Source organism: Rhinopithecus roxellana, chromosome 3 (assembly GCF_007565055.1).
Source record: "Rhinopithecus roxellana isolate Shanxi Qingling chromosome 3, ASM756505v1, whole genome shotgun sequence".
In the NCBI taxonomy this organism is placed as follows: Eukaryota; Metazoa; Chordata; class Mammalia; order Primates; family Cercopithecidae; genus Rhinopithecus; species Rhinopithecus roxellana.
Genome location: NC_044551.1, coordinates 161246468 through 161272813, shown reverse-complemented (window position 1 = coordinate 161272813; position 26346 = coordinate 161246468). Strand labels below are relative to the sequence as shown.

The 26346-nt window shown below is 40.4% G+C and overlaps 1 protein-coding gene across 2 annotated transcripts in view; it reads right to left on the bottom strand.

Annotated features, from left to right (window-relative positions):
- Positions 1–226: 226 nt before the first annotated feature.
- KCTD16 (potassium channel tetramerization domain containing 16) overlaps positions 227–26346 on the bottom strand; it is a 337714-nt gene continuing 311594 nt past the window's right edge. For both annotated transcript variants that reach the window (XM_030927544.1, XM_030927546.1), the window contains one exon: positions 227–3944. In XM_030927544.1, the coding sequence (XP_030783404.1) occupies positions 3490–3944 (455 nt within the window). In that variant the 3' untranslated portion in view covers positions 227–3489. The remainder of the gene's footprint in view (positions 3945–26346) is intronic.

The following is a 26346-nucleotide window of genomic DNA, read 5'->3' as shown; positions in this document are numbered from 1 at the left end:
TCTAAAGCCCAGGAAAGCAAAAGTAATCCAGAAGCACAGGAAGTAATGGGGCCCAGAACAAGCAACACACCTGTGCCTATGGATAAAGGTTCCTCTGAATCAAACAAGGCTAACTGAAAAGAGAAAAGTTCCATGTCAGCACCCTTTAATAAATGTGTTCCCCCAGAATGAATTGGTTGGAATTGATACAACTATGAAGGAATAAAGAGCAAAGGGAAAACTTATTATTTGTGCATTGTTCCCCCTTTTATTTTAATTCACCGTGCATGCATATTCAGTAAGATAACTGTGCCTATAGATACAAAGGATAACATCAGTGCATATATGGGAAGCCACTTCACTTCATTATTTTTTGACAGCATTTCAGTGCAATTTTTCCTAGCGGGGGAAGGAAAATCACACTACCATATGATCTAGTAGTTTTATATTCCTGTCTTCCCCTTTTCCTGCTGAATGTGGATCAGTTCATTTTTGATAGTGGGTAGAAGGACTTTGTAAATACGTTTCTGACTTTAGACGACTCACATACCTTTAAAGAATGATCTCCCCAAGCTCACTGGATTTTAGTGGGATTTCCCAGAAGGCAATCTAAGTTGGGGCTCCACACATGTGATTCCCCATTCATTGTATCCATTTGATACTACTAATTTCTTTATATTAGCAATTTATGGCCCTTGTCATAACCAATGTTCTAGAAGCAAACCACATATATTTTTTGTTCAGAATTAAACAAAAAGTTCTAAAAACTATTTTAACTTCAGGGAAACATGCCCGAGTCACAGTGACTACCAGAGTTACTAGAGCATGTACTCTTATAACTCACTTACCCAGAACTCATTTCCAATGTTGCAGGCTACCTGAACCTCACTTGATAACTCCACTCAAAGTAGGTACTTTAAGCCTCCTCAGAGCCTTTTACTGGCCAGGTCTATGTTCATCTCTATACCAACACTCACACAAATAAACGCCATGCTATTGTCTTAGTTACTTGAATATTTTACCATGGGATGGGTGCCAGCCGAGAGGTGGCCCAAAATAAAAAATATTGCTGTTGTGATTGTTTTAAACAGGTTTTCTATTCTAGCTTTGTTCACTGGGTATATAAGGAATGTCAGAGCAGAGAAAACTGGTGACAGGTCAGGGGTCAGAAGAACACTGCCATTAACACTCCTTTTGCAGTGTTTAATTTCCTGTTTAAAGAATGTAGTAGAAATATTGGGTTGACTATCATCTTAATTCTTTAATTCTTATGAGGGCATCTCTCTATCTTGAGGCCATTACAGTCAGGTCTGAAATTTAAGGAAGTTGGAACTTTGGCCATTTTAGTTAGACACCAAAGTCTTTGACAGCACTTCCAGTGACAACACAATTATCATATGACCAAAGTGAGTTTCAGGATATTTTCCCCAAACTCAACTTCTTGACCCATTAAGCTCTGTGATTCTTTGCAAGATCTTCTGTTATTAGGATGATGGTATTTTCATGTGCTATCAAGAAACATCGAAAAGAATGAAGACATACTGGTAGGCTTTACAAACGAAGCTATGTTGTAGTTAAGATCAAATATCTGCTAATATATTAATACAGAAAAGGACATCACTTAAATTCATAAATTATAATTCTCTTGACAACTCAGCTCCCAAGATATACTTTCTTTTTCACTTATATAAAACTTTAAACTCCATTCAAACCTTCAGGACAAGGAAACCTTAGGTGAGCCTGTCATCCAAGTGTGAAGGCGAGAATTACAAAAATTCAGAAAAATTTTCATATACTAATCATCACTAAGAACAGAAATCAAGACAGAACCTCTTACATAATAAATGTGCATCAATGAAAGATTTCAAAAGGAAGAAATTAGTCATTGTTTTCCTCCTACAGATATCATCCAATTGCCTTTATTACCTGTGATACACATACACACATGCACACACACGCAATAAAACAAATTAGGAGTGCTTGGCACACAATTAATAATTGACAAATCAATTTTTGGTTACCACTGAAATGCATGAGGAATGCTGAAAATAAAAACTGGTCTTTTAACCTTCATGTAGCACAAGTCTATGAAAGCTATTGGTACCTTAGTAAAATACAGAGTTACATGGATGGATGGCTATTAACGGTTTCTTTTTGGCTGTGTCTATACTGGTCAGGATGTAATTGAAAAAGATTGTTTCATTTAGAAATCTGAAACCTTAACTTTGGAGCTTCAGTTACCTTGTTGGGTTGTTACAGACATCATAAAAATGACACAGCTAAACCCTAGCATGGGCACAGCCAAACCCCAAATCCCAAAGGCAAACAATAAAGGCTACCAGCAAGTAAAAATGTAGCTTCATAGTTTAAAATTTTTATAAGAAATTATTAGGTTGTATGTGGCATACAATTTTCTCTAAAACAAACAAAAGGCCGGACCCTTATTCGAGTACTGTGTGTGGTCCTTAGTTCCACAGCAACACAGGAACACAGAACTTAACGTGGATTATGTGGAAAGGCCACACCATTAAACTGTGGGCAGTAAGAACTCTGAAAACGTGGAGAGAAAGGTGATAATTTAGTTCAGGGTAGAGAAGGGTGAGTATGGGGTCATGTAGCAGAAAATTTTGAGAATACGAATGTTTGATTTTTTAACACAAAGAATGTTTGACCAGCTCTCCTCATCCTCTCTTAATGCAGACAAAGAGCAAAGCAGTAAAATGGAGCCTGAGGGTATTAATTTCAAAATAAGGAATACAATTTGTTGATGATGAGGGTCATTTGATGTTAGAAAGCGTTGTGAAGAAAGGTTGGGAAATCTTCCCAAAAGAATTTTAAGAAAGAGTCAGAAGCTCATCCATCTGAAATGTTCTAAGAGAGGGCTGCTGGGAGCAGGAGTACAGCCCTTGGGATGTCTAGGCCCTGGCATCGTGTGCGTAGTGTGTATATACATACTTAGTTGTGCTTATGTTGCACAAATACTCATGCATACGGAGTCAATATAAACTGGCACATATAGATTTGAGTGAAAAGTCATATAAATCTGCCATTCCCCCCTTACCCCATAAACAAAAGGAAAAAGCAAAATTTAAAATTCCAAACTTATGCCATTGGGCCAGATCCTTTTTTACCATACCCTCATTCAAAGGAGGGAGGTAGAAGATGAGAGAAAAAAACCCGGTTTGGGATAAACGATTCCCAAGGCCTCTCAGCTACTTTTATGTAGCTGACTCTCATTTTATATAAGATACTTAGCACATGGGACCAAGTAAACAAACAAATAACTAAAAAAGATTTTCTTGTACTTCCACATCTAGAAAGAAATCTACCCTGTGGATTTACATGTTAAGGTGAACTAGGTAAAGTAGGCAGTAGTATATCAATGGACTATTGTGTTCTAAGAAATGTGCATCATTCGTTGTATTTTTTCCTTTAAAATATGAATTCCTTGTAGGAGGTTAATTTCAAAATGAAGACTTTTTTTTTTCTTTTCCCACCCCCAGCCCTCCCTTATAGATGATACTTCCGTAAAAGTTCAGATTGCCAAGGATGTTTTCTCTCAGGAAACCGATCTGGAATTTTGATTTTTAGGAAATCCTGGATACATTTCTCCAGCTCCTCCTCAATTGACAGCTTTTCTTTAACAGCTTTTTTTTTGCTGCTCATGTTCGATTCCCTGGAGCCTGAAGTCAGAGTCCGGAGTAAGTCGCTTTTCCGTCGCATCTCTGACTGTTGGATCAGCTGGACAGGGCCCTTCTTGATGGGACGGTCCAGAGTCTGGATGTTGGTCTGGCGTGTCACGGGACCACAGATGACCGTCTCCTGGGGAGAGCTGGCCTCGGACTGACTGTCGCAGCTAGATGTGGAGAGGTCATTGCAAGACGTGCCACTCTCCCCTTCTTTGTCACCTTTGCCATTCTTGCAGCAGCAATCGCAGTGTGAGGGTGACCATCTGGAAGGCTCACCTGAAAAGAAAGCACAGGACCCAAAGGATTAATGCCAGCCAGGTCAGTTGGAGTAGCAGTATAGCTACTCCATACACACAAACACACATAAGAGAAGCACCACGGAACCATGCTTTTAGAAAAAGTGGGGTGGTACCCAGGGTGGGCTGCAACAGGAGCACCCAAAAGCCAAGTCCACGAGGGGAGGAAATTAATGATGGCATGCTATATAAGAGGAAATATAGTATAATGCTTGAGCCCATGAGCACGGGAGTCAGAAATACCTAGCTAACATCATTTATTAAGCTTGTCACCTTGGCACATTCCTTAGATTTTCAGAGTCAGTTTCCTCATCTGTGGTTTGAGGGTAATAATTTTCCTACTATCTGGAGTTATAGGAAGGAGTTAGATAAGTCAAAATTCTTAATGCAGTATCTCTCTCACAGTAAACTCTCAATAAAAGCTGGCCGATTTCCCATAGCTGATGGAAAGCTCCAAGTGACAGCAGTCAGATACAACAGGAGGATGCTATCCAAGCAGAATGACAGTAACCAGGGAAGGGGGACTGACTCTGTGCCTGTCCCTATCTGGGTATCCCTCAGCTCCCTGGTCCTTAACGAAAACTCTGTTAAAACTCAGTAGTTTCAATTTCAGTCTCCATACAAGGAAACTAAGACCCCAAGAGTTTAAGAAACTTGCCAGAGTTTGTACAATTTGAAAGTGGCAGAGCTGAGATTTGAAAACAGATCTTCCAAGGGCCATAACCATACCAATTAACTATTTTATTCAGTATCCTTGTTAGTAAAATCTTTGCTTCTACTTCAAAACAATTTTCAGGTTATAACTTCTCTGAATTTCTTGTTAACCTCTCCTCAGACGTATTTGCTTTTTTCTCCTCTTTGAATTATAGTTCTACTTTGTAAGTTCCTCTATTATAGCACGTATTACACATGGTTATATATCATATTAGCTACTAGGCCATGAGCTCCTTAATATGAGCATAGTGAAGTATCTGTTGTTGTAATAGAGCAAATATGCCAAGGAACAATGTAGAAATTCCATAAAAGGCCATATTATAACTTTTAAGTACCTGGATCTAGCCACACCTGAAGCTAGTCTTGCCAGTGAACTTTTCATTTATATGATAAACTATATGCTGTGTTATTTTTTAAGCCAATGTGAGTCCCTCTTCTCCCATTCCTCTGAGTCTTGACTCATAACACTGCATTTAGCAATTTGAAGGCAGAGCAATGTTGCAGATGCACAGTGGCTCCATGAACCAGAAGAAGAAAAAAAAAAGTCCACAATCATGGCACAAAGCAACTTCCTAAAAATAAATTACTGCCCCCCACTTCCACCCTCTGAACAGCTACAGTCTTCCTGGAGTCATAAACTTAATACTATTTACTGATCATGTATTACATGCTGGGCACTTCTACAATTCTTTGTACTTAATCCATAAAAATAAAGAGAACAAATTCCTTTATGATATTGAGGACAAGGATAATGTAGTACCTTTATATAGTTTTAAAGGAGACCCCATTTTGGTTTACACCATATCTTATTCTCATGAATCATAGGTCACATTATATAGGATCTTACTTTATTGCCATTTCTAACACAATCAAAGTAGAGAAAACTTAGAATGAAAACTATTAGGAAAGTTATGTCCTATCTTCTTGTATAATGCCTGTTCTTTACACACTAAATGATTTAAACATATATACCTACTTATCTCCATACAATTTTTAAAGAGAAAGTAAAACAAAAGTTTTTATAAATCACAACTCCAGAAGTATTCCTAAATTATACCCACTCTTTCAAGTCACTTTCTTTTTTTTTTTTTTTTTTTTTTTGTTTTTTTTTTTTGTTTTTGTTTTTTGTTTTTTGAGACGGAGTCTTGCTGTGTCGCCCAGGCTGGAGTGCAGTGGCCGGATCTCAGCTCACTACAAGCTCCGCCTCCCGGGTTTACGCCATTCTCCTGCCTCAGCCTCCCGAGTAGCTGGGACTACAGGCGCCAGCCACCTCGCCCGGCTAGTTTTTTGTATTTTTTAGTAGAGACGGGGTTTCACCGTGTTAGCCAGGATGGTCTCGATCTCCTGACCTCGAGATCCGCCCGTCTCGGCCTCCCAAAGTGCTGGGATTACAGGCTTGAGCCACCGTGCCCGGCCTCTTTCAAGTCACTTTCTAAAATGTGACTGAGTAATCATTGTGTTTATAAAGCCGTTAAACTAAATGCAACAATCCAATTAGCCAAAAGGAATCACAATAGCAGTATTGTTCTAGTTACCTCATGCTATTATACATTTTCCATGCAATACAGAAACTGTTCAGCATATACCAGCTGGTGACTGAAAATATCAGTAACAGAAAATGGTTTCTGTCTGCCAGTATACATTTTGAGGGCATCATTTTTTACCTTCACTAGGCAGAATCTGCTTCTGCTTCCCCAAACTTGGCAAACCCTATACCAAAATGACTTAACTGAGAAATGGTTCCAATGAATTGCGCTGAGGAAAAGTAATCACATCAAACCAGAGACAATCTGGTTTTAAACTTTTCTGAAAAAGTGCAGAAATTGAATTTAGCTTTTACAAAAAGAAAGAAGAGGGAGAGGGGAAATACAAAAAGGAAGAAGAGAAGAAATACATGCTGGGATACACCTATTACCTTAAAGCAAGATTACAAAATATTTTGGCCATAAACCCTGCTGAACCAGTAGAGAAGCAATTGCTGTGTCTTTTTGTCCAAGAGTCAATCACCTTCCCCATGGTTAAGTCATTTCATTCAATGGACCCAGAAGAAAACTTGAGTCTTCTACAAAAGTTTTTGTTTGGGTCTTGTTGTTGTTGTTGTTGCTTTTGAGACAGAGTCTTGCTCTATCGCCCAGGTTGGAGTGCAGTGCTGCTACGATCTCAGTTCACTGCAACCTCCACCTCCTAGGTTCAAGCAATTATCCCACCTCAGCCTCTTGAGTAGCAGGGACTACAGGCACCTGCCACCACGCCCAGCTAATTTTTTGGTATGTTCAGTAGAGAGGGGGTTTCACCATGATCAGATGTGTCTTGAACTCCTGACCTCAAGTGATCTGCCTGCCTCAGCCTCCCAAAGTGCTGGGATTATAGGTGTGAGCCACCACACCCAGTCTTCCAAAAGTTATTTTAACAACACAAACACCATCATGTGAAGGATTTCTGTATATTCATGTGGAAAATTGCATGAAGCCTTCACTATGTGCCAAGCCAGGAACCTGGCAATGATGCAGTTATTTCCTCCCTGAACTGCTGGGATGATCATGTATTTAAATGTCATGTGGGATCCTCCTGCTGCCAAACAGAAGTATTGCTTTCTACTTATTCTAGGCACTATCACTATCAAAGGGAAATTGAACAACTTAATTCTAGTGGAGGTTGTCATGCTGCCGTGTTTCAAGATTGTATGAGAACATTTGACTGTTTTACTTGCCATCTATTTTGGCAAGATAATTTATGAGATGGCTTCTGAAGTCTATATATTATATTAAACCAAAAAAGAAAGATAGGATCAGAAGGGTCCCATCCAGCTCATCCAATATTATAGGATTAATAGTACTACAGCCCAAAGGTAGTCCTACATGAAGAGTTGTTGCGAAGTTTGAAAAATAATCAAACGTGAGAAGATAACCACCCCATATCTTTTCTAGGAGCACTGTCTGCCTGACTACCCTCTTCCCAAGAACCTAATTACAAGCAAAGAGGTTTTAAATCAGAACACAGAAATGACACATGTAAGCTCCAGACCCCTTTGACCTTGCAGTCCCACTGTGATGTGCTTACAAGTCTTGGAAATATGGAAAGATCTATGAAAGGTCAGTTCTATAACACAAAGTATTCTAGAATCCCCCCAATTATAGCAAATAACGATCTCATAAATACCTTGGTATTTCAAATTGCAATGTATTTTGCTTCCAATCTGCTGAGGTTTCAATACTGGCTGGAATAATTCTCTCCATTGGGGGAGAAAATAGGTTACAATTGATTAGCCAGATGTGGGAAGAAAACCATTTCATTCCAAGAAAAGTCTGATTTATTGATATTAAAAAAGCAGGAAATCTACTGCCTGTTTGGGGAGTTATTATCTAGTTGCTGGTCAGAGAGCCTAATAGCTCTACCTTGTTTTTTAATAAGTCATTGCTGAATCTGTTGAATATGATTTTTGGTGCCTGCTGCATAAGAGCGGTTTGATAAATGTTTGATGAATAATCAATGAATGAGCTGAACATATATGTTGAATTGTATCAAGTTGATAACATGGCAGTGCAGGTCTCAGGCGCCAGAGTCAGGCTTCACAATTTGTCACCTATGAGACCTTACATAAATTAGTTCAACTCTCTGAGCCTCAGTTTACTCATCTGAAGAATAAGGCTGTTAATAGTATTCTCTTCACAGGGCTTTGAAGAAAATTAAATGAGGTAGCTAATGTAAAGGATGTTTCATAATTTGGGGCACACTAAGTATTCCATTCAGTTATACATCTTTGTTCTACTACAATCCTGACACTATTCTATATGAAGGAAACAAGTCAGGGGCTTGCTGTATAATTATAATGTTTCCATCAGTACACTACACAACTAATTCTTAGGTCTAGCTGGAATATCACATTAGTAATGACACTGATGTTACAGCTGGATGCATCAGGAAAATGTGTATTCAGTACTTAGTAATGTCTGCCTCAGCATAGGAATGGTGAGTGAGTGACCACAAGCACATACTGTGTGTGGCACATGGTATGTGAACAGGGGATGTTTTTGGAGAAAAAGGAGTCTTTACAGTGCAATGCTTAAAATTTCACAAATGGATGAGCTCTTCAGGATAAAAATTTACTTGAAAACACATCAAATAAACTCAAATCCAAAATGGGAAAGAATTTGCATTTTGGATTAAACAGGGAGAGGCAGGAAACTCAGTTATATTAAGTCCTTAAAGCCCTAAATCTTCAAGCATTTTACAACTTAGAAAAACTGAGGACTAATCAAGCAAATGGTATGATTAGACTTGGCCCCCTTCCACTATAGACCTCACTGTGTCAGTTCTTACTGATAAAGAAGAACTTAAACAGGAAAGACTACAGAATATTTCTCCTCTATGAAAAATTCAAACTGAGCTGAGTGAAACATGACTTAGCAAACTCACAAAGTGCTTATGCATTTTTAAAAGAGGCAGCTCTGCAATGTACCCACACTTCAAATTTTCCACCTGCTAATGGCTGTGAGCACAATGCACATCATTTACTGCAACAGCTGGGAAAACTGCTTTTCCCTGTCTTCTCTGTCAATGATGTAGGAGCCTGCCAGTCTGGGAGCTAGGTGGCCAGATTTAATTTATCGAGGCTGCTGAAAGGCTTTCTTGGTATCCCAGTTGAAAAGTCAATAATGGCCAAATTGATGTTTTTATAATTCTGCTAACCTTGAAAAAGATATTGCATACTGAGAGATCGGGAATAGGCAGGCTATGAGAGCTTCTGAAAAAAGTTTGTCTTCAAACTTGACAATCATCGCTTCTTGCTTGCAGTTGACCTTTTTTACTCATGAACAGTTGGCCTTGGAGGGGCCCAGTGGGAGCTTCTACTGAGAGATGGTTAGTATGGGCAAGAACAGACAGTTAAACTATCCATGCATCCATCAGAGTCAGTCAGGAACACAGGCACCCCACCAGTTACCTGAACAGGGAGAATTTAACGTAAGTGTTGGTTAGACAGATATGGGAGAAGTGAAAATGCAAACAGGTAGTAGTAAAGAGACAAAGATAGTGGCTACACGAGGTGGTTACCATCCTTAAGTCTAAGGAGACAAGTAAAAGAAGATGCAGTTATTAGAACCTTAAATCTTAGAGGAGGCATTGTGTGGAGGTTGGACCCAGACATCTGAAGAGGGCATGTGGCCTGCTGGTGCTGGTGTCTCTGAAGCAGCCTGGCTCTGGGGATTATAGAGGGGAAACAAGGGAAACTGGAACCAACTGCTTTTGGAGTAAACAAAAGCTGAGTTGACGCTGATAGGAGCAAGCAAGGAATTCTTCCCATGTTTTAGTGTCTACTTCTAGCACCCCCTATTGACAGAGCCTAACAGAAAGCCAGCTAGGCAAAGGAAAAGTGTAGTCAGCCTGTTTGGTTAACCCAAATCCCAGTCCTGGCATCACAAATAGAGTATAAAGGGATGTGTTTGGTGCTGAGAGACAACACCTTAATAACCAGGACACTCCCTGCGAGGGATGCAAAAGAAATGAAAGACACTCTTGACCTGCAGGAATGTGTGCTCTACTGTACAAGCTAGGAAATGAAAATTTAAAAAATAAATAAATAAAATAAAAATCACCTCAGTTCAGCTCCTGCCCTGCCAGCCATTTTTTATACTTCAAGGTTTTGTGTGTGATCTTTCCTTTACCAGCCACGCATCCTTCTACTTTCAAGCTAGCCTCAACCTCCTGCCCTTTGCTTTCACAGCACCATAATGTATAAACATGGGTGGGTTTCTAGGTTTATTGGCTTAATGTCTGTTTTCCGCACTAGACTGTAAGGGATGTGCTTGTTTCCCTCTGAATTCCAGAGTATGCTCCAGGGCACACACAGATCAGCATGCCAGGGCGTATAGTAGCAGATGCTCATTGAATAGCTGCATGATAAATGAATGGGGGAGGAAGCCTGTTATGTACAGAAAGCGAAGTTTAGTTTAGAATGTGTGAATGTGTGTGTGTGACAGAGTAAACCTTTCACCCAAAAAGAAAAATGGATTGAAAATGCTGACATGCAAAAGACATTAGAATGGAAAATATTTAGGCATATTGCTAGACAGTCAATGTACATATGACAAAAACATGCTGACCCAGAGAGGAAAATGGCAAAATCTACAGGCCTATCAAGAACTTTAAAAGTGTTTTACATTTATTATATATATATATAGTGTTATATATATAAAATATACATTATACATAAAATGTGTGTATATATTATATATATAATACATATGTATATATATAAATTGACCATCACTCAGTAATTTATTAGTATAAACATCCCTAAAGCATTGAACAATTAGGTAAAAAATTAACTTCCTTAATCATTTAGCCCATGGTTCCTGTTTATATAATTTCCCTATTAGATAACGATCAGGCCTACCCTCTCAGCTCCGGAGCTTCCACTGTTAGATGTAGAGCAATGCGACGATTTGTATAACTGCCTTGCTCTCTTAAGTGTTCCTTGATGACACATGTATTCCACTTTCCAAGTCATTTTTGTTTTTTTCTTGCTTTCTTCCTCATTTTATTTCCTCATCTTAGTCTCAGCTGTTTTGGGCTAAGATCACACTTGATTACTTCTGCCCAAAACATATTTGTTTGCCTACTTCAGGTTCAGCAGCTCATCCTGACCCCTTTTCCTACTTGGTCCTCTTCATCCTAGAGACTTCCTTTTTCATTTTTCTTTTCACTGATTTTTTTTTGTAAATTGGAACAAGTCTCTCAAAGCCTGCAGCTCCTCGCAATCAATATCTCGGCATCTTTTGTCTCTTAAAATGAAATGTATATGTATTAACTACAGAGTTTGTGTGTTCCATTCTTCCAGTAAAAGCCTCCTTCTTTCCCTTTCCCTATTTCACATTGCCCTTAAATGACTGTCAACCATGGTGGTAGTACTTCTCAGAGGGGCACACACGGCACCCCCATATTTGAACAGAGTACTCCCCACCCCCTGACCATAGTGGGTGATTCAGGTAAGTGCATGAGACTCAGGACAGGTGAATCCAAGTCCTCATTGGGACTGTTCTGGTGAAATACGGTGGTGGGTCATACGTGCTCTATGATTTGGGAGGTTGCCAAGCTAGGGGTATGTGAGCCCAATTGCCATCTTCCATAACTGATGGGAGGACTTTCAGTCAGAAAGAAGCCAAGTGAGACAGGCAAAGCTGGGAAATAGTGAAGAGACAGAGACCTACATCTAGCAGTATTTAAATGGGCCCAATCCCTAGGTTTATGATTTTATCTTTTGGTTTAATCTAGTGGGAGTAAATTTTATGTTATAACCAGAGTCCTGGACACTACATTAAATTCATGTAAATGCACTTACTATCTGTTTAATGTACCCTTTTTATCCTCTGAGCACCTATGCAACTCTAGCACTCATATTGGTCAATGCTTTAGGGGACAGGCACTATTACTATTGCTAAGCTACTTTGTAGGTAACCTGTTTCTTCTCTGGAATGGTAACCGCTTTGCTATACCAGTCCCAACATATTTGACTAACACCTCAAAAGATGTACTGTAGCTCCCTTGTTACCTATTGTGCATTGTGATTCCAAAAGTGAATAAGGTAACAGTTAACTCTTCCAAACCAGAAACTTGGTGAAATTCTAATAATAGATATTATTTATTGAGAACTCCCTCTGTCTTGTTATTGTGTTCAGCACTTTACATAATTTTATCTTCACAATAATCCTGTTACTGAATGGTGAATTAGTAATAATCTCATTGGTCAGTTAGGATGCTATTCTTTTTTTTTCATGGAAGAAGAAACTGTAGCTAAAAGTGGTTAATTATCTGATCCAAAGTTATAAAGTCGACAAGTGGTGAGAATTAAAACTCAGATCTTTTTAAATACAAAGCATCTGCTTTTTATTTAGTGCACAGAATATCCAAACATGAAAATTTTCTATGAGAGATATTTAAAAGTATTAACAGAGTAAAAGAGTTTAAATATTGACGTAAAACATGACTGCCGGGGGGCGGAGCAAGATGGCCGAATAGGAAAAGCTCCAGTCTCCAACTCCCAGCGCAAGCGACACAGAAGACCGGTGATTTCTGCATTTTCAACAGAGGTACTGGGGTCATCTCACTAGGGAGTGCCGGACAATCGGTGCTGGTCAGCTGCTGCAGCCTGACCAGCGAGAGCTGAAGCAGGGTGAGGCATCGCCTCACCTGGAAGCGCAAGGAGGAAGGGGATCCGTTTTCCTAGCCAGGGGAACTGAGACACACAACACCTGGAAAATCGGGTAACTCCCACCCCAATACTGCGCTGTAAGCATACAGGCACACCAGGAGAATATATCCCACACCTGGCCGGGAGGGTCCCACGCCCACGAAGCCTCCCTCACTGCTAACACAGCAGTCTGCCGCCATCTATCGGCAAGGCAGCAGCGAGGCTGGGGGAGGGGCGCCCGCCATTGCTGAGGCTTAAGTAGGTAAACAAAGCCGCTGGGAAGCTCGAACTGGGTGGAGCTCACAGCAGCTCAAGGAAGCCTGCCTGTCTCTGTAGTCTCCACCTCTGGGGACAGCGAACAGCTGAAGACCAACAGGGGAAGTAGCGGGAGCCGGTGCAGACGCGAACGACTCTGTCTGACAGCTTTGGGGAGAGCCGTGGATCTCCCAACGCGGAGGTTGAGATCTGAGAACGGACAGACTGCCTGCTCAGGTGTGTCCCTGACCCCTGAGTAGCCTAGCTGGGAGAAATCCCCCACTAGGGGCAGTCTGACACCCCACACCTCACAGGGTGGAGTACACCCCTGAGAGGAAACTTCCAAAGGAAGAATCAGACAGGTACACTCGCTGTTCAGCAATATTCTATCTTCGGCAACCTCTGCTGCTGATACCCAGGCAAACAGGGTCTGAAGTGGACCTCAAGCAATCTCCAACAGACCAACAGACAGTCCTTCTGACTGTCAGAAGGAAAACTATCAAATAGGAAGGATACCTATACCAAAACCCCATCAGTACGTCACCACCATCAAAGACCAGAGACAGAAAAAACCACAAAGATGGGGAAGAAGCAGGGCAGAAAAGCTGGAAATTCAAAAAGTAAGAGCGCATCTCCCCCTGCAAAGGAGCGCAGCCCATCGCCAGCAACGGATCAAAGCTGGTCAGAGAATGACTTGGATGAGAGGAGAGAAGAAGGCTTCAGTCCATCAAACTTATCAGAGCTAAAGGAGGAATTACGTACCCAGCGCAAAGAAACTAAAAATCTTGAAAAAAGAGTGGAAGAATTGACAGCTAGACTAATTAATGCAGAGAAGGTCATAAACGAAATGACAGAGATGAAAACCATGACACGAGAAATACGTGACAAATGCACAAGCTTCAGTAACCGACTCGATCAACTGGAAGAAAGAGTATCAGCGATTGAAGATCAAATGAATGAAGTGAAGCGAGAAGAGAAACCAAAAGAAAAAAGAAGAAAAAGAAATGAGCAAAGCCTGCAAGAAGTATGGGATTACGTAAAAAGACCAAATCTACGTCTGATTGGGGTGCCTGAAAGTGAGGGGGAAAATGGAACCAAGTTGGAAAACACTCTTCAGGATATCATCCAGGAGAACTTCCCCAACCTAGTAGGGCAGGACAACATTCAAATTCAGGAAATACAGAGAACGCCACAAAGATACTCCTCCAGAAGAGCAACTCCAAGACACATCATTGCCAGATTCACCAAAGTTGAAATGAAGGAAAAAATCTTAAGGGCAGCCAGAGAGAAAGGTCGGGTTACCCACAAAGGGAAGCCCATCAGACTAACAGCAGACCTCTCGGCAGAAACTCTACAAGCCAGAAGAGAGTGGGGGCCAATATTCAACGTTCTTAAAGAAAATAATTTTAAACCCAGAATTTCATATCCAGCCAAACTAAGTTTCATAAGTGAAGGAGAAATAAAATCCTTTACAGATAAGCAAATGCTTAGAGATTTTGTCACCACCAGGCCTGCCTTACAAGAGACCCTGAAGGAAGCCCTAAACATGGAAAGGAACAACCGGTACCAGCCATCGCAAAAACATGCCAAAATGTAAAGACCATCGAGTCTAGGAAGAAACTGCATCAACTAACGAGCAAAATAACCAGTTAATATCATAATGGCAGGATCAAGTTCACACATAACAATATTAACCTTAAATGTTAATGGACTAAATGCTCCAATTAAAAGACATAGACTGGCAAACTGGATAAAGAGTCAAGACCCATCAGTCTGCTGTATTCAGGAGACCCATCTCACATGCAGAGACATACATAGGCTCAAAATAAAGGGATGGAGGAAGATCTACCAAGCAAATGGAGAACAAAAAAAAGCAGGGGTTGCAATCCTCGTCTCTGATAAAACAGACTTTAAACCATCAAAGATCAAAAGAGACAAAGAAGGCCATTACATAATGGTAAAGGGATCAATTCAACAGGAAGAGCTAACTCTCCTAAATATATATGCACCCAATACAGGAGCACCCAGATTCATAAAGCAAGTCCTTAGAGACTTACAAAGAGACTTAGACTCCCATACAATAATAATGGGAGACTTCAACACTCCGCTGTCAACATTAGACAGATCAACGAGACAGAAAGTTAACAAGGATATCCAGGAATTGAACTCATCTCTGCACCAAGCGGACCTAATAGACATCTATAGAACTCTCCACCCCAAATCAACAGAATATACATTCTTCTCAGCACCACATCGCACTTATTCCAAAATTGACCACATAATTGGAAGTAAAGCACTCCTCAGCAAATGTACAAGAACAGAAATTATAACAAACTGTCTCTCAGACCACAGTGCAATCAAACTAGAACTCAGGACTAAGAAACTCAATCAAAACCGCTCAACTACATGGAAACTGAACAACCTGCTCCTGAATGACTACTGGGTACATAACAAAATGAAAGCGGAAATAAAGATGTTCTTTGAAACCAATGAGAACAAAGATACAACATACCAGAATCTCTGGGACACATTTAAAGCAGTGTGTAGAGGGAAATTTATAGCACTAAATGCCCACAAGAGAAAGCAGGAAAGATCTAAAATTGACACTCTAACATCACAATGAAAAGAACTAGAGAGGCAAGAGCAAACACACTCAAAAGCTAGCAGAAGGCAAGAAATAACTAAGATCAGAGCCGAACTGAAGGAGATAGAGACACAAAAAACCCTCCAAAAAATCAATGAATCCAGGAGTTGGTTTTTTGAAAAGATCAACAAAATTGACAGACCGCTAGCAAGGCTAATAAAGAAGAAAAGAGAGAGGAATCAAATAGATGCAATAAAAAATGATAAAGGGGATATCACCACTGACCCCACAGAAATACAAACTACCATCAGAGAATACTATAAACGCCTCTACGCAAATCAAGTAGAAAATCTAGAAGAAATGGATAAATTCCTGGACACTTACACTCTCCCAAGGCTAAACCAGGAAGAAGTTGAATCCCTGAATAGACCAATAGCAGGCTCTGAAATTGAGGCAACAATTAATAGCCTACCCACCAAAAAAAGTCCAGGACCAGATGGATTCACAGCTGAATTCTACCAGAGGTACAAGGAGGAGCTGGTACCATTCCTTCTGAAACTATTCCAATCAATAGAAAAAGAGGGAATCCTCCCGAACTCATTTTATGAGGCCAACATCATCCTGATAGCAAAGCCTGGCAGAGACACAACAAAAAAAGAGAATTTTAGACCAATATCCCTGATGAACATTGATGCAAAAATTCTCAATAAAATACTGGCAAACCGGATTCAGCAGCACATCAAAAAGCTTATCCACCATCATCAAGTGGGCTTCATCCCTGGGATGCAAGGCTGGTTCAACATTCGCAAATCAATAAACGTAATCCTGCATATAAACAGAACCAAAGACAAGAACCACATGATTGTCTCAATAGATGCAGAAAAGGCTTTTGACAAAATTCAACAGCCCTTCATGCTAAAAACGCTCAATAAATTCGGTATTGATGGAACGTACCTCAAAATAATAAGAGCTATTTATGACAAACCCACAGCTAATATCATACTGAATGGGCAAAAACTGGAAAAATTCCCTTTGAAAACTGGCACAAGACAGGGATGCCCTCTCTCACCACTCCTATTCAACATAGTGTTGGAAGTTCTGGCTAGGGCAATCAGGCAAGAGAAAGAAATCAAGGGTATCCAGTTAGGAAAAGAAGAAGTCAAATTGTCCCTGTTTGCAGATGACATGATTGTATATTTAGAAAACCCCATCGTCTCAGCCCAAAATCTCCTTAAGCTGATAAGCAACTTCAGCAAAGTCTCAGGATACAAAATTAATGTGCAAAAATCACAAGCATTCTTATACACCAGTAACAGACAAGCAGAGAGCCAAATCAGGAATGAACTTCCATTCACAATTGCTTCAAAGAGAATAAAATACCTAGGAATCCAGCTTACAAGGGATGTAAAGGACCTCTTCAAGGAGAACTACAAACCACTGCTCAGTGAAATCAAAGAGGACACAAACAAATGGAAGAACATACCATGCTCATGGATAGGAAGAATCAATATCGTGAAAATGGCCATACTGCCCAAGGTTATTTATAGATTCAATGCCATCCCCATCAAGCTACCAATGAGTTTCTTCACAGAATTGGAAAAAACTGCTTTAAAGTTCATATGGAACCAAAAAAGAGCCCGCATTGCCAAGACAATCCTAAGTCAAAAGGACAAAGCTGGAGGCGTCACGCTACCTGACTTCAAACTATACTACAAGGCTACAGTAACCAAAACAGCATGGTACTGGTACCAAAACAGAGATATAGACCAATGGAACAGAACAGAGTCCTCAGAAATAATACCGCACATCTACAGCCATCTGATCTTTGACAAACCTGAGAGAAACAAGAAATGGGGAAAGGATTCCCTATTTAATAAATGGTGCTGGGAAAATTGGCTAGCCATAAGTAGAAAGCTGAAACTGGATCCTTTCCTTACCCCTTATACGAAGATTAATTCAAGATGGATTAGAGACTTAAATGTTAGACCTAATACCATAAAAACCCTAGAAGAAAATCTAGGTAGTACCATTCAGGACATAGGCATGGGCAAGGACTTCATGTCTAAAACACCAAAAGCAATGGCAGCAAAAGCAAAAATTGACAAATGGGATCTAATTAAACTAAAGAGCTTTTGCACAGCAAAAGAAACTACCATCAGAGTGAACAGGCAACCTACAGAATGGGAGAAAATTTTTGCAACCTACTCATCTGACAAAGGGCTAATATCCAGAATCTACTAAGAACTCAAACAAATATACGAGAAAAAAACAAACAACCCCATCAAAAAGTGGGGAAAGGATATGAACAGACATTTCTCAAAAGAAGATATTCATACAGCCAACAGACACATGAAAAAATGCTCATCATCACTCGCCATCAGAGAAATGCAAATCAAAACCACAATGAGATACCATCTCACACCAGTTAGAATGGCAATCATTAAGAAGTCAGGAAACAACAGGTGTTGGAGAGGACGTGGAGAAATAGGAACACTTTTACACTGTTGGTGGGATTGTAAACTAGTTCAACCATTATGGAAAACAGTATGGCAATTCCTCAAGGATCTAGAACTAGATGTACCATATGACCCAGCCATCCCACTACTGGGTATATACCCAAAGGATTATAAATTATTCTACTACAAAGACACATGTACACGTATGTTTATTGCGGCACTATTCACAATAGCAAAGACTTGGAATCAACCCAAATGTCCATCTGTGACAGACTGGATTAAGAAAATGTGGCACATATACACCATGGAATACTATGCAGCCATAAAAAAGGATGAGTTTGCGTCCTTTGTAGGGACATGGATGCAGCTGGAAACCATCATTCTTAGCAAACTATCACAAGAAGAGAAAACCAAACACCGCATGTTCTCACTCATAGGTGGGCACTGAACAATGAGATCACTTGTTCTCGGGAAGGGGAACATCACGCACTGGGGCCTATCATGGGGAGGGGGGAGGGGGGAGGAGGGAGGGATTGCATTGGGGAGTTATACATGATATAAATGATGAATTGATGGGTGCTGACGAGTTGATGGGTGCAGTACACCAACATGGCATAAGTATACATATGTAACAAACCTGCACGTTATGCACATGTACCCTAGAACTTAAACTATAAAAAAAAAAAAAAATTAAAAAAAAAAAAAAAAAAAACATGACTGCCCCAGTGATTCCAGCCCTTCAATAACTTCTAAAAGTAACCAGCTATTTGAACAACTTAAAAGCTCAGGCTTTCTTAGGTCTTTTATCATTATATTTATATATAAAATTTAAGTTCCCTTCCCTCTACCCATTGAAAATAATTGAAAAGGACTACCTGAAGGATACAGTGTCAGTGGTTCTCTTCCTGATGTGTGGGACATTTTGTATCCTTCCACCATTACTCAGTTCTACCAGGGCTTCCTTGGTAGTAATCACCAGTGTGTGAAGTGTGCACTTAATTAGCTCATGAGAAAAAAAAAAAAACCCTTGCTAGTGAATTAAGATATAATATTTGCTCATATTGCTTAATGAATACTCAACAACCAACCAGTATGTGATATCTCCTCCAACAGGGAAAAAATATATGGCCAGGTGGGCTGGCTCATGCCTGAATCCCAGCACTTTGGGAGGCTGAGGCAGGAGGATCACCTGAGGCTGGGAGTTCGAGACCAGTCTGACCAACGTGGTGAAACCCCGTTTCCACTAAAAATACAAAAATTAGTCAGGCATGGTGGTGGACACCTGTAATCCCATCTACTTGGGAGGCTGAAGCTGGAGAATCACTTGAACCTGGGAGGTGGAGGTTGAAGTGACCAGAGATCACACCATTGCACTCCAGCCTGGGTGACAAGAGTAACCAATCTACAACAATCTATGGTTTATTGGCAAATGCAAACTTAAACTTCTATTAATCCTCCTGGTTAAAAAAAAATAAAAAGTTAAATTCAGAGCAATTGTTCAAGAGCTACAGAACCCTGTGAATTTTGTGAGAAATGCATGTGGAAAAGAACTATCTTAAACATTTATGAGTCATAAACTACTTGGAAGGAGTGAGGGTTGACCAGAAAATGTAGAATGTATGAGAAGCATGGCCATGATAAGACCAATCAGGATGCTCATGCAGAATCTCAGTGCTGGCGTCGACCCACATGATCGCGCAGCAGTGGTTTGAAAAGAGAATCGTGTGAGACCCAGAAGAGACCTGAGAGGCCACAAGAGGCCCTCATTTTACAATGAGGAAACACAGCTTGGAGAAAGAAAGGGTGTCAGATATACAGCTGGGAAGTTGCAAAGCCACTTGGGCAGAAGGTAAATACAGCAAAATCAGCTGGACGGTGTTTCATATCTGGACAATCTATCATCTAGGAAAAGGAATTAAAAAGCTCTGAAAAAGAGTCCATTGTTGAATACAGTGAAGATAAACACAGGACAGGGTACTCTGGAGAAAGAAGATTCCTGAAATATGATCACATGCCTAATGTCCAGTAAGGCAAGAGAGAAAGAGAGAAAGAAAGAGACTATGTATGTGATAAGACTGATCTACATTTATCAAACACCTATCCTGTGCCACACATTTTACTTGTATTGCTTCATTGAATCCTTGCAATCAGCAAAGGGAGGTAAAAATTGCAATGCTTAATGTCTACCTCCTAGGGCAAATAGGTAGCTAGAGAAGAACAAATGCTCCCAGATGCCAGAATGGGTGACCTTCCATCACAGGGATTTACTCATAATCAAGATCTAAAAGACTTTCTTTTTAAACTGCATATATTTTTGGGAGAAGAATAAATCTCAGACATCTCAGTGTGAATTAGTTTATCACAGTACTCGGGCCCAACTGAGAGGGAAACCTAGAAACTCACATTAGTGATCAATGCCTAGCAAGTGGCAGAAAGAAGAAGAAGGAGGAGGAAGAGGAGGAGGAGGAAGAGAAGGAGGAGGAAGAGAAGGGGAAGGGGAGAAGAAGAAGAAGGAGAAGGAGAAGGAGAAGGAGAAGAAGAAGAAGAGGAACTTGCTGGATTAATGAACGTGAGCACCTATCACATGTCATGTGTGATAGTAAGTGCTTTACATTTTATCTTATTCTAACAACACTCTAAGTCAGGGCGCTATTGACATTTGGGCAGAATCGTTCCTTGTGGGGAACATCCTATGCAACGTAGGACATACGGCGGCATCTGTGGCCTCTATTCATTTATTGCCATTAGCACCTCCCCTCCTCAGTTGAGGCTACTAAAAATGTCTCCAGATATTGCCAACTGTCCCCTAGGGGTAAAATTGCCTCCAGCTAAGAACCGCTGCTTTCAAATAAATATTCCTATTTTATTGATGAGGAAACAATTTCATAGAATTTTACTAATTTTCTCATGGCTCAGAAAACTAGTAAAAGGCCAAAGTAGGATTTAATTTTTGGTAGATCCAACTTCAAGATTAGTGCCTGTTCCATCACTTATGTTGTAATGCTCCAGAAAAATGGTGCCTTTCTGACAGGAATGTATTGGGCAAAGACCCAGCCATTATATTCACAATAACTTCCAAAAGAAGCCCGATGAAAGTAGATGAAGGAAATTAAGTTGTCATTTCATTTTTCACGAAATGGAAAGAACGCCTCGTTTTCACCATACTATCTTCACATGATAACAGAATAGAAAGACTGACAAAATTTAGCAGCTCTGCCTGAACATGTATCTCTGCTGACTAGCTACTAAGAAGTCATTATTCCTTTAATTAGGATTTTTAAGTGGAGCAAAGATTGAGCTAACTAAATGTTTTTCCCATATAGGCAGAGCCTATGTTGGTATTATGTAAAAATAATAGACATCTTTATATTGAATGTTTACTACATGTCAGTTGTGTTCTAAGCACTTTCCTTACAGAAGCTTATTTGAGATTTATAATGTTCCTATGAATCAGACTCTCTTGTCATGCACAGTTTTCAGAAAAGCTAATAGGCACAGGTAGGTCAGCAACTAACCCAAGTATTTCAGAAGTGGAGCTGTGATGAAGACTCTGTCAGTGTGACCCCAGAATTTCCATAGAAAAGCAGGCACTAAAGCCCAGTGAATGGCTCAGAGCTTGGGCTTTGAATCAAAGAAACAGGAATCAGCTCTGCTGGTAACTTGCAGCTTCTTCATTAAAAAATGTTGGAAATAACAATGCTTCTCTAATAGCAGAGTGAGAATTGAATGATATGATTTGTCCACAGCATGACCACAGTGCCTAGAAAATACTCAATGCCCATTTAATAAGATTTTAGAAGATAATTGTTTTTGATACCTACATTGGCATGTTTAATATTAACCACAATATGTAAACACTTACAATAAAAGGCAAATTCAATAGAGATAACTATATAAATAATACCTTGCTTCTTCTGCTTGCCTTTCAACAGACAGTCTACTCAAAACCCACCTTCATATCACTTAACTAATATCTCTATTTTGTACCCTCATCATGGGCTTTCTACCAAAGAATTAATCCCATTTGCATAGATTGATAATATTTAGGAAAACACCACTGATGCACAAGTCCACAATATAAAAGTCTCCTCCTCTTGGCTCATGGACAAAGATTGACATATTTGACCTGCAGTGACTCTAAGAGCAGTACAATTTTTAAAAGAGGGGATAAATTGTGCATTGTGATAACAGTTGATTGTTATTCCTTTATATATGATTTGTCTTTGATTATTAAATCACATTAATTTCACACAAATGCATAACATCACAAGATTGCTTGATTCCCTCTGATTGGGAAAAACACCCATCAAGTATGGAATCCACTATTATCTTCATGGTTTATTCACTTAACACAGGCTTTCAAGTGTTGACAGATATAGTCAGTGACCAGTGAAAGCAAGGGTGTGCCACTTACGTAAATTCGCACTAAGAACTTCAAGACCAGAGGGCATGGAACACAAATAGTATGGTCATTGTGGTAACCGTTGGAAGCCAGACTGAGAGATGTCTCTGTTTTTTGTTTTTTTTAAATATATTCTTCTATCTGCATTGATGTAATTGTCACTGGGTAATATACTCTTATTTGCTAACATTTGGAAAAATTAATGAAAAGGACTTTTGTTTTTTAAGAAACCAAAAGAGAATGATTCTAAATAGTAATAATAATAATAGCTCTGGTGGCTGGACTTTTCTCCCTTCTTCTCTCCCATCTTAACCAGGGAGAAAATGTTCTCTTTCTCATCAAACCATGATGACTCTAATGGCAATGAGAATTCCTGAAAGAGATGGTAAAATTTTTAGTTGAAAACTCAAAAGTGGTGCAAAATCTTTTTCAGATTGATTAGCTGGCAAATATTAAATCATTCAGTTTAAAAACTGTAATATTGATAAATGTGGCCCAAAGTGATGGGAGTCACAGACTGATGTAGAGACAAAGGAAGTGAGGAGAGTGACAACAGTGAGGGCAATGAAAACCTGAAGACAAAGAAATGCAACTACAAATACTAGTACCATAATAACAGGAGAGCAAATGTGAGACAGTAAAGGAAGCAAAGAAGGAGTTAGTAATGGAAGAGAAAAGACAGAGAAAAAAAAGGTAAAATGAAAAATGCCAGGGTAGACCATGACAACGGAATCAATTCCCAAGCAGAATTTGGAAAACAAATGATGAAACACCAGAATAGTATTATAAGAAAACAAAGTATCATTCTTAAGGCTGCAAAACTGGGGCACCCAGTATGACTCTGGAGAGCGGGGGAAGTTCTGGCAGTCTTTCTGGAGGAAGCGGCATCTGGCTTTAGACAAAAGTGATAATTAAATAAAGGTGAGTCAAGGGAAAACAGACCCATAAATATTGTATGAGACATTCAAAATAGTGTGCTCCGTGGCCAGGGGTGAAAGAAAACATACTGACTTTGGGGAGCTAACAGTAGTTGACTGGTGGCTAAAGAGTGAGTGTGAGGGTGGCCAAGGTGAGACATGGAGTCTTGTCTCCCTGTTAAAGAGGACATGAGGAGTCACAGCAGAGTGACCAGATCCTTAGTGTGTCTAGAAAGAGTGGAGAATGAATTGCTATAAGAAAGGACAGAGGAGTCAAGGACCAGTTAGGATATTGTTAAAACAGTCCAGGTGAGAGGAAACAACAGCCAAGGGTACTGGTACTGAAAATGGAAAGAAGAAGCCAGATTCCACAGCATTCAGGAGGTAGAAGTTACAGATATCAGTGAGGAGAGGAGAGAAGTGTGCAGAGTGGTCCCAGAGATGTCTAGCTTGGGCAGCTGGTGGGTGCATGGTGCTTTCATTCTCTGAGGTAGGCGATCTGGGAAGGGAAAGAGGCTGGGGAGTGGGGGTATGGGAAGAGGATAAAGGTGATGAGTCCAATTTTGGAATTGCCGGCCTGTAGAACATCCAAGGCCATCAGTCTTGGTCTCTCTTCTTGTAAACACTATTTGAAATTCCCTTTTTCCATGATTCTCCTGTAATTCCATAAAGACCCCTTTGTTCAATAATTATTTGTGACATGCATGCATCCATACAATTATGCAGCACAGCCTGGTGCAAAACAGAAAATTGACCTTAGCAAAATAAATGCACAGTATCTTACATTTTTTTGTAAGAAATTTAATTCTTGGCCGGGCGCGGTGGCTCAAGCCTGTAATCCCAGCACTTTAGGAGGCCGAGATGGGCGGATCACGAGGTCAGGAGATCGAGACCATCCTGGCTAACACGGTGAAACCTCGTCTCTACTAAAAATACAAAAAACTAGCCGGGCGAGGTGGCGGGCGCCTGTAGTCCCAGCTACTCCGGAGGCTGAGGCAGGAGAATGGCATAAACCCGGGAGGCGGAGCTTGCAGTGAGCTGAGATCCGGCCACTGCACTCCAGCCCAGGTGACAGAGCAAGACTCTGTCTCAAAAAAAAAAAAAAAAAAAAAAAAGAAATTTAATTCTACTCTTGTGCTAATCTTGACTTTCATTACACTATAAGTTATTTAAGTTCCTGGAAGGTAAGATCCCACTTGAAAGAGAGTTCCTGGCTGAAGATTATGTTCTTTTCATTCTGACAAAGATATGAGAAGAGCCATGGCTTAACAGAAGAAGAGAAATCATGGTATCTGGTATTTGTATAACAATGCTTACTAGATTATAGACCATTTTTATTAATTGCACTCCATTTGATCTTCACATTCATTCACTAAGCACCAAACTAACATTTGATTGATCTCTGCCAGACACTCTCTAGGCAATGGTTACACAGCTGGCCACAGGGATTTTACATTCTAGTAAGAAAGATGGGCCGGGTGCAATGACTCATGCCTGTTATCACAAGACTCTGGGAGGCCAAGGAGAGTGGACCACTTCAGGTCAGGAGTTTTAGACTAGCCTGGCCAACATGGAGAAACCCAATCTCTACTAAATATACAAAAATTAGCTGGGTGTTGTGGCGTATGCCTGCAATCCCAGCTACTCAGAAGGCTGACGCACAAGAATCACTTGAACCCAGGAGGCAGAGGCTGCAGTGAGTTGAGATTGTGCCACTGCACTCCAGCTTGGGTGACAGAGTGAGACTCTGCCTCAAAAACATAAAATGTCAAGTAGTGATGAGGGCTATGAAGAAAAATAAAACAGTATGTAGTGGAGTGAGTTGGTCGAGAAGATTGCAGTGTAATAGATAGTGTTCAGATGCCATGGCCAGGGAAATTGACATTTTGATTGGGACTAGTATCCAAAAGAAGCCAACCTGTGAAGATCATGTATTTAATAGAAGTCTTTACAGGGAAAAAGAACACTAGATGCAAAGGTCCTGTGGTAGAAACACAAGATAGCATATGCAAGGGAAAGAAAGAAGACCTGTGGCCGGGTGCGGTGGCTCACGCCTGTAATCCCAGCACTTTGGGAGGCCGAGGCAGGTGGATCACGAGGTCAGGAGATTGAGACCATCCTGGCTAACACAATGAAACCCTGTCTCTACTAAAAATGCAAAAAAATTAGCCAGATGTGGCGGCAGGCGCCTGTAGTCCCAGCTACTTGGGAGGCTGAGGCAGGAGAATGGCGTGAACCCGGGAGGCGGAGCTTGCAGTGAGTGGAGATCGCACCACTGCACTCCAGCCTGGGTGACTGAGCGAGACTCCGTCTCAACAAAAAAAAAAAAAAAAAGAAAAGAAAGAAGACCTGTATAGCCTGAATGATCAAAAAGGAGTGAGCAAAGATGAGATTGGAGAGGGAGACAGGAGCCAAATCATTTAGGGCCTCAAAGGCTACAGTTAGGAGTTAGAATTTTTCACCAGTCAATAAAAATGATGATTTTTCCAGGAAATTGCATGATTCAATTTGTTTACAAGGTTCCTCTGGCTGCTATCTAGAGAATGGAGTATAGGGCCAAGCACAGTGGCTCACACCTGTAATCCCAGCACTTTGGGAGGCTAAGGCGAGCAAAGCACCTGAGGTCAGGAGTTTGAGACCAGCCTGGCCAACATGGTGAAACCTTGTCTCTACTAAACATACAAAAATCAGTGGGATATGTCGGTATACACCTGTATTCCCAACTACTTGGGAGACTGAGGCAGAAGAAGTGCTTGAATCCAGGAGGCAGAGGTTGCAGTGAGCCAAGATCGCACCACTCCACTCCAGCGTGGGTGACAGAGCAAGACTCCGTTAAAAAAAAGAAAAAAGAAAAGAAACCTCCTGT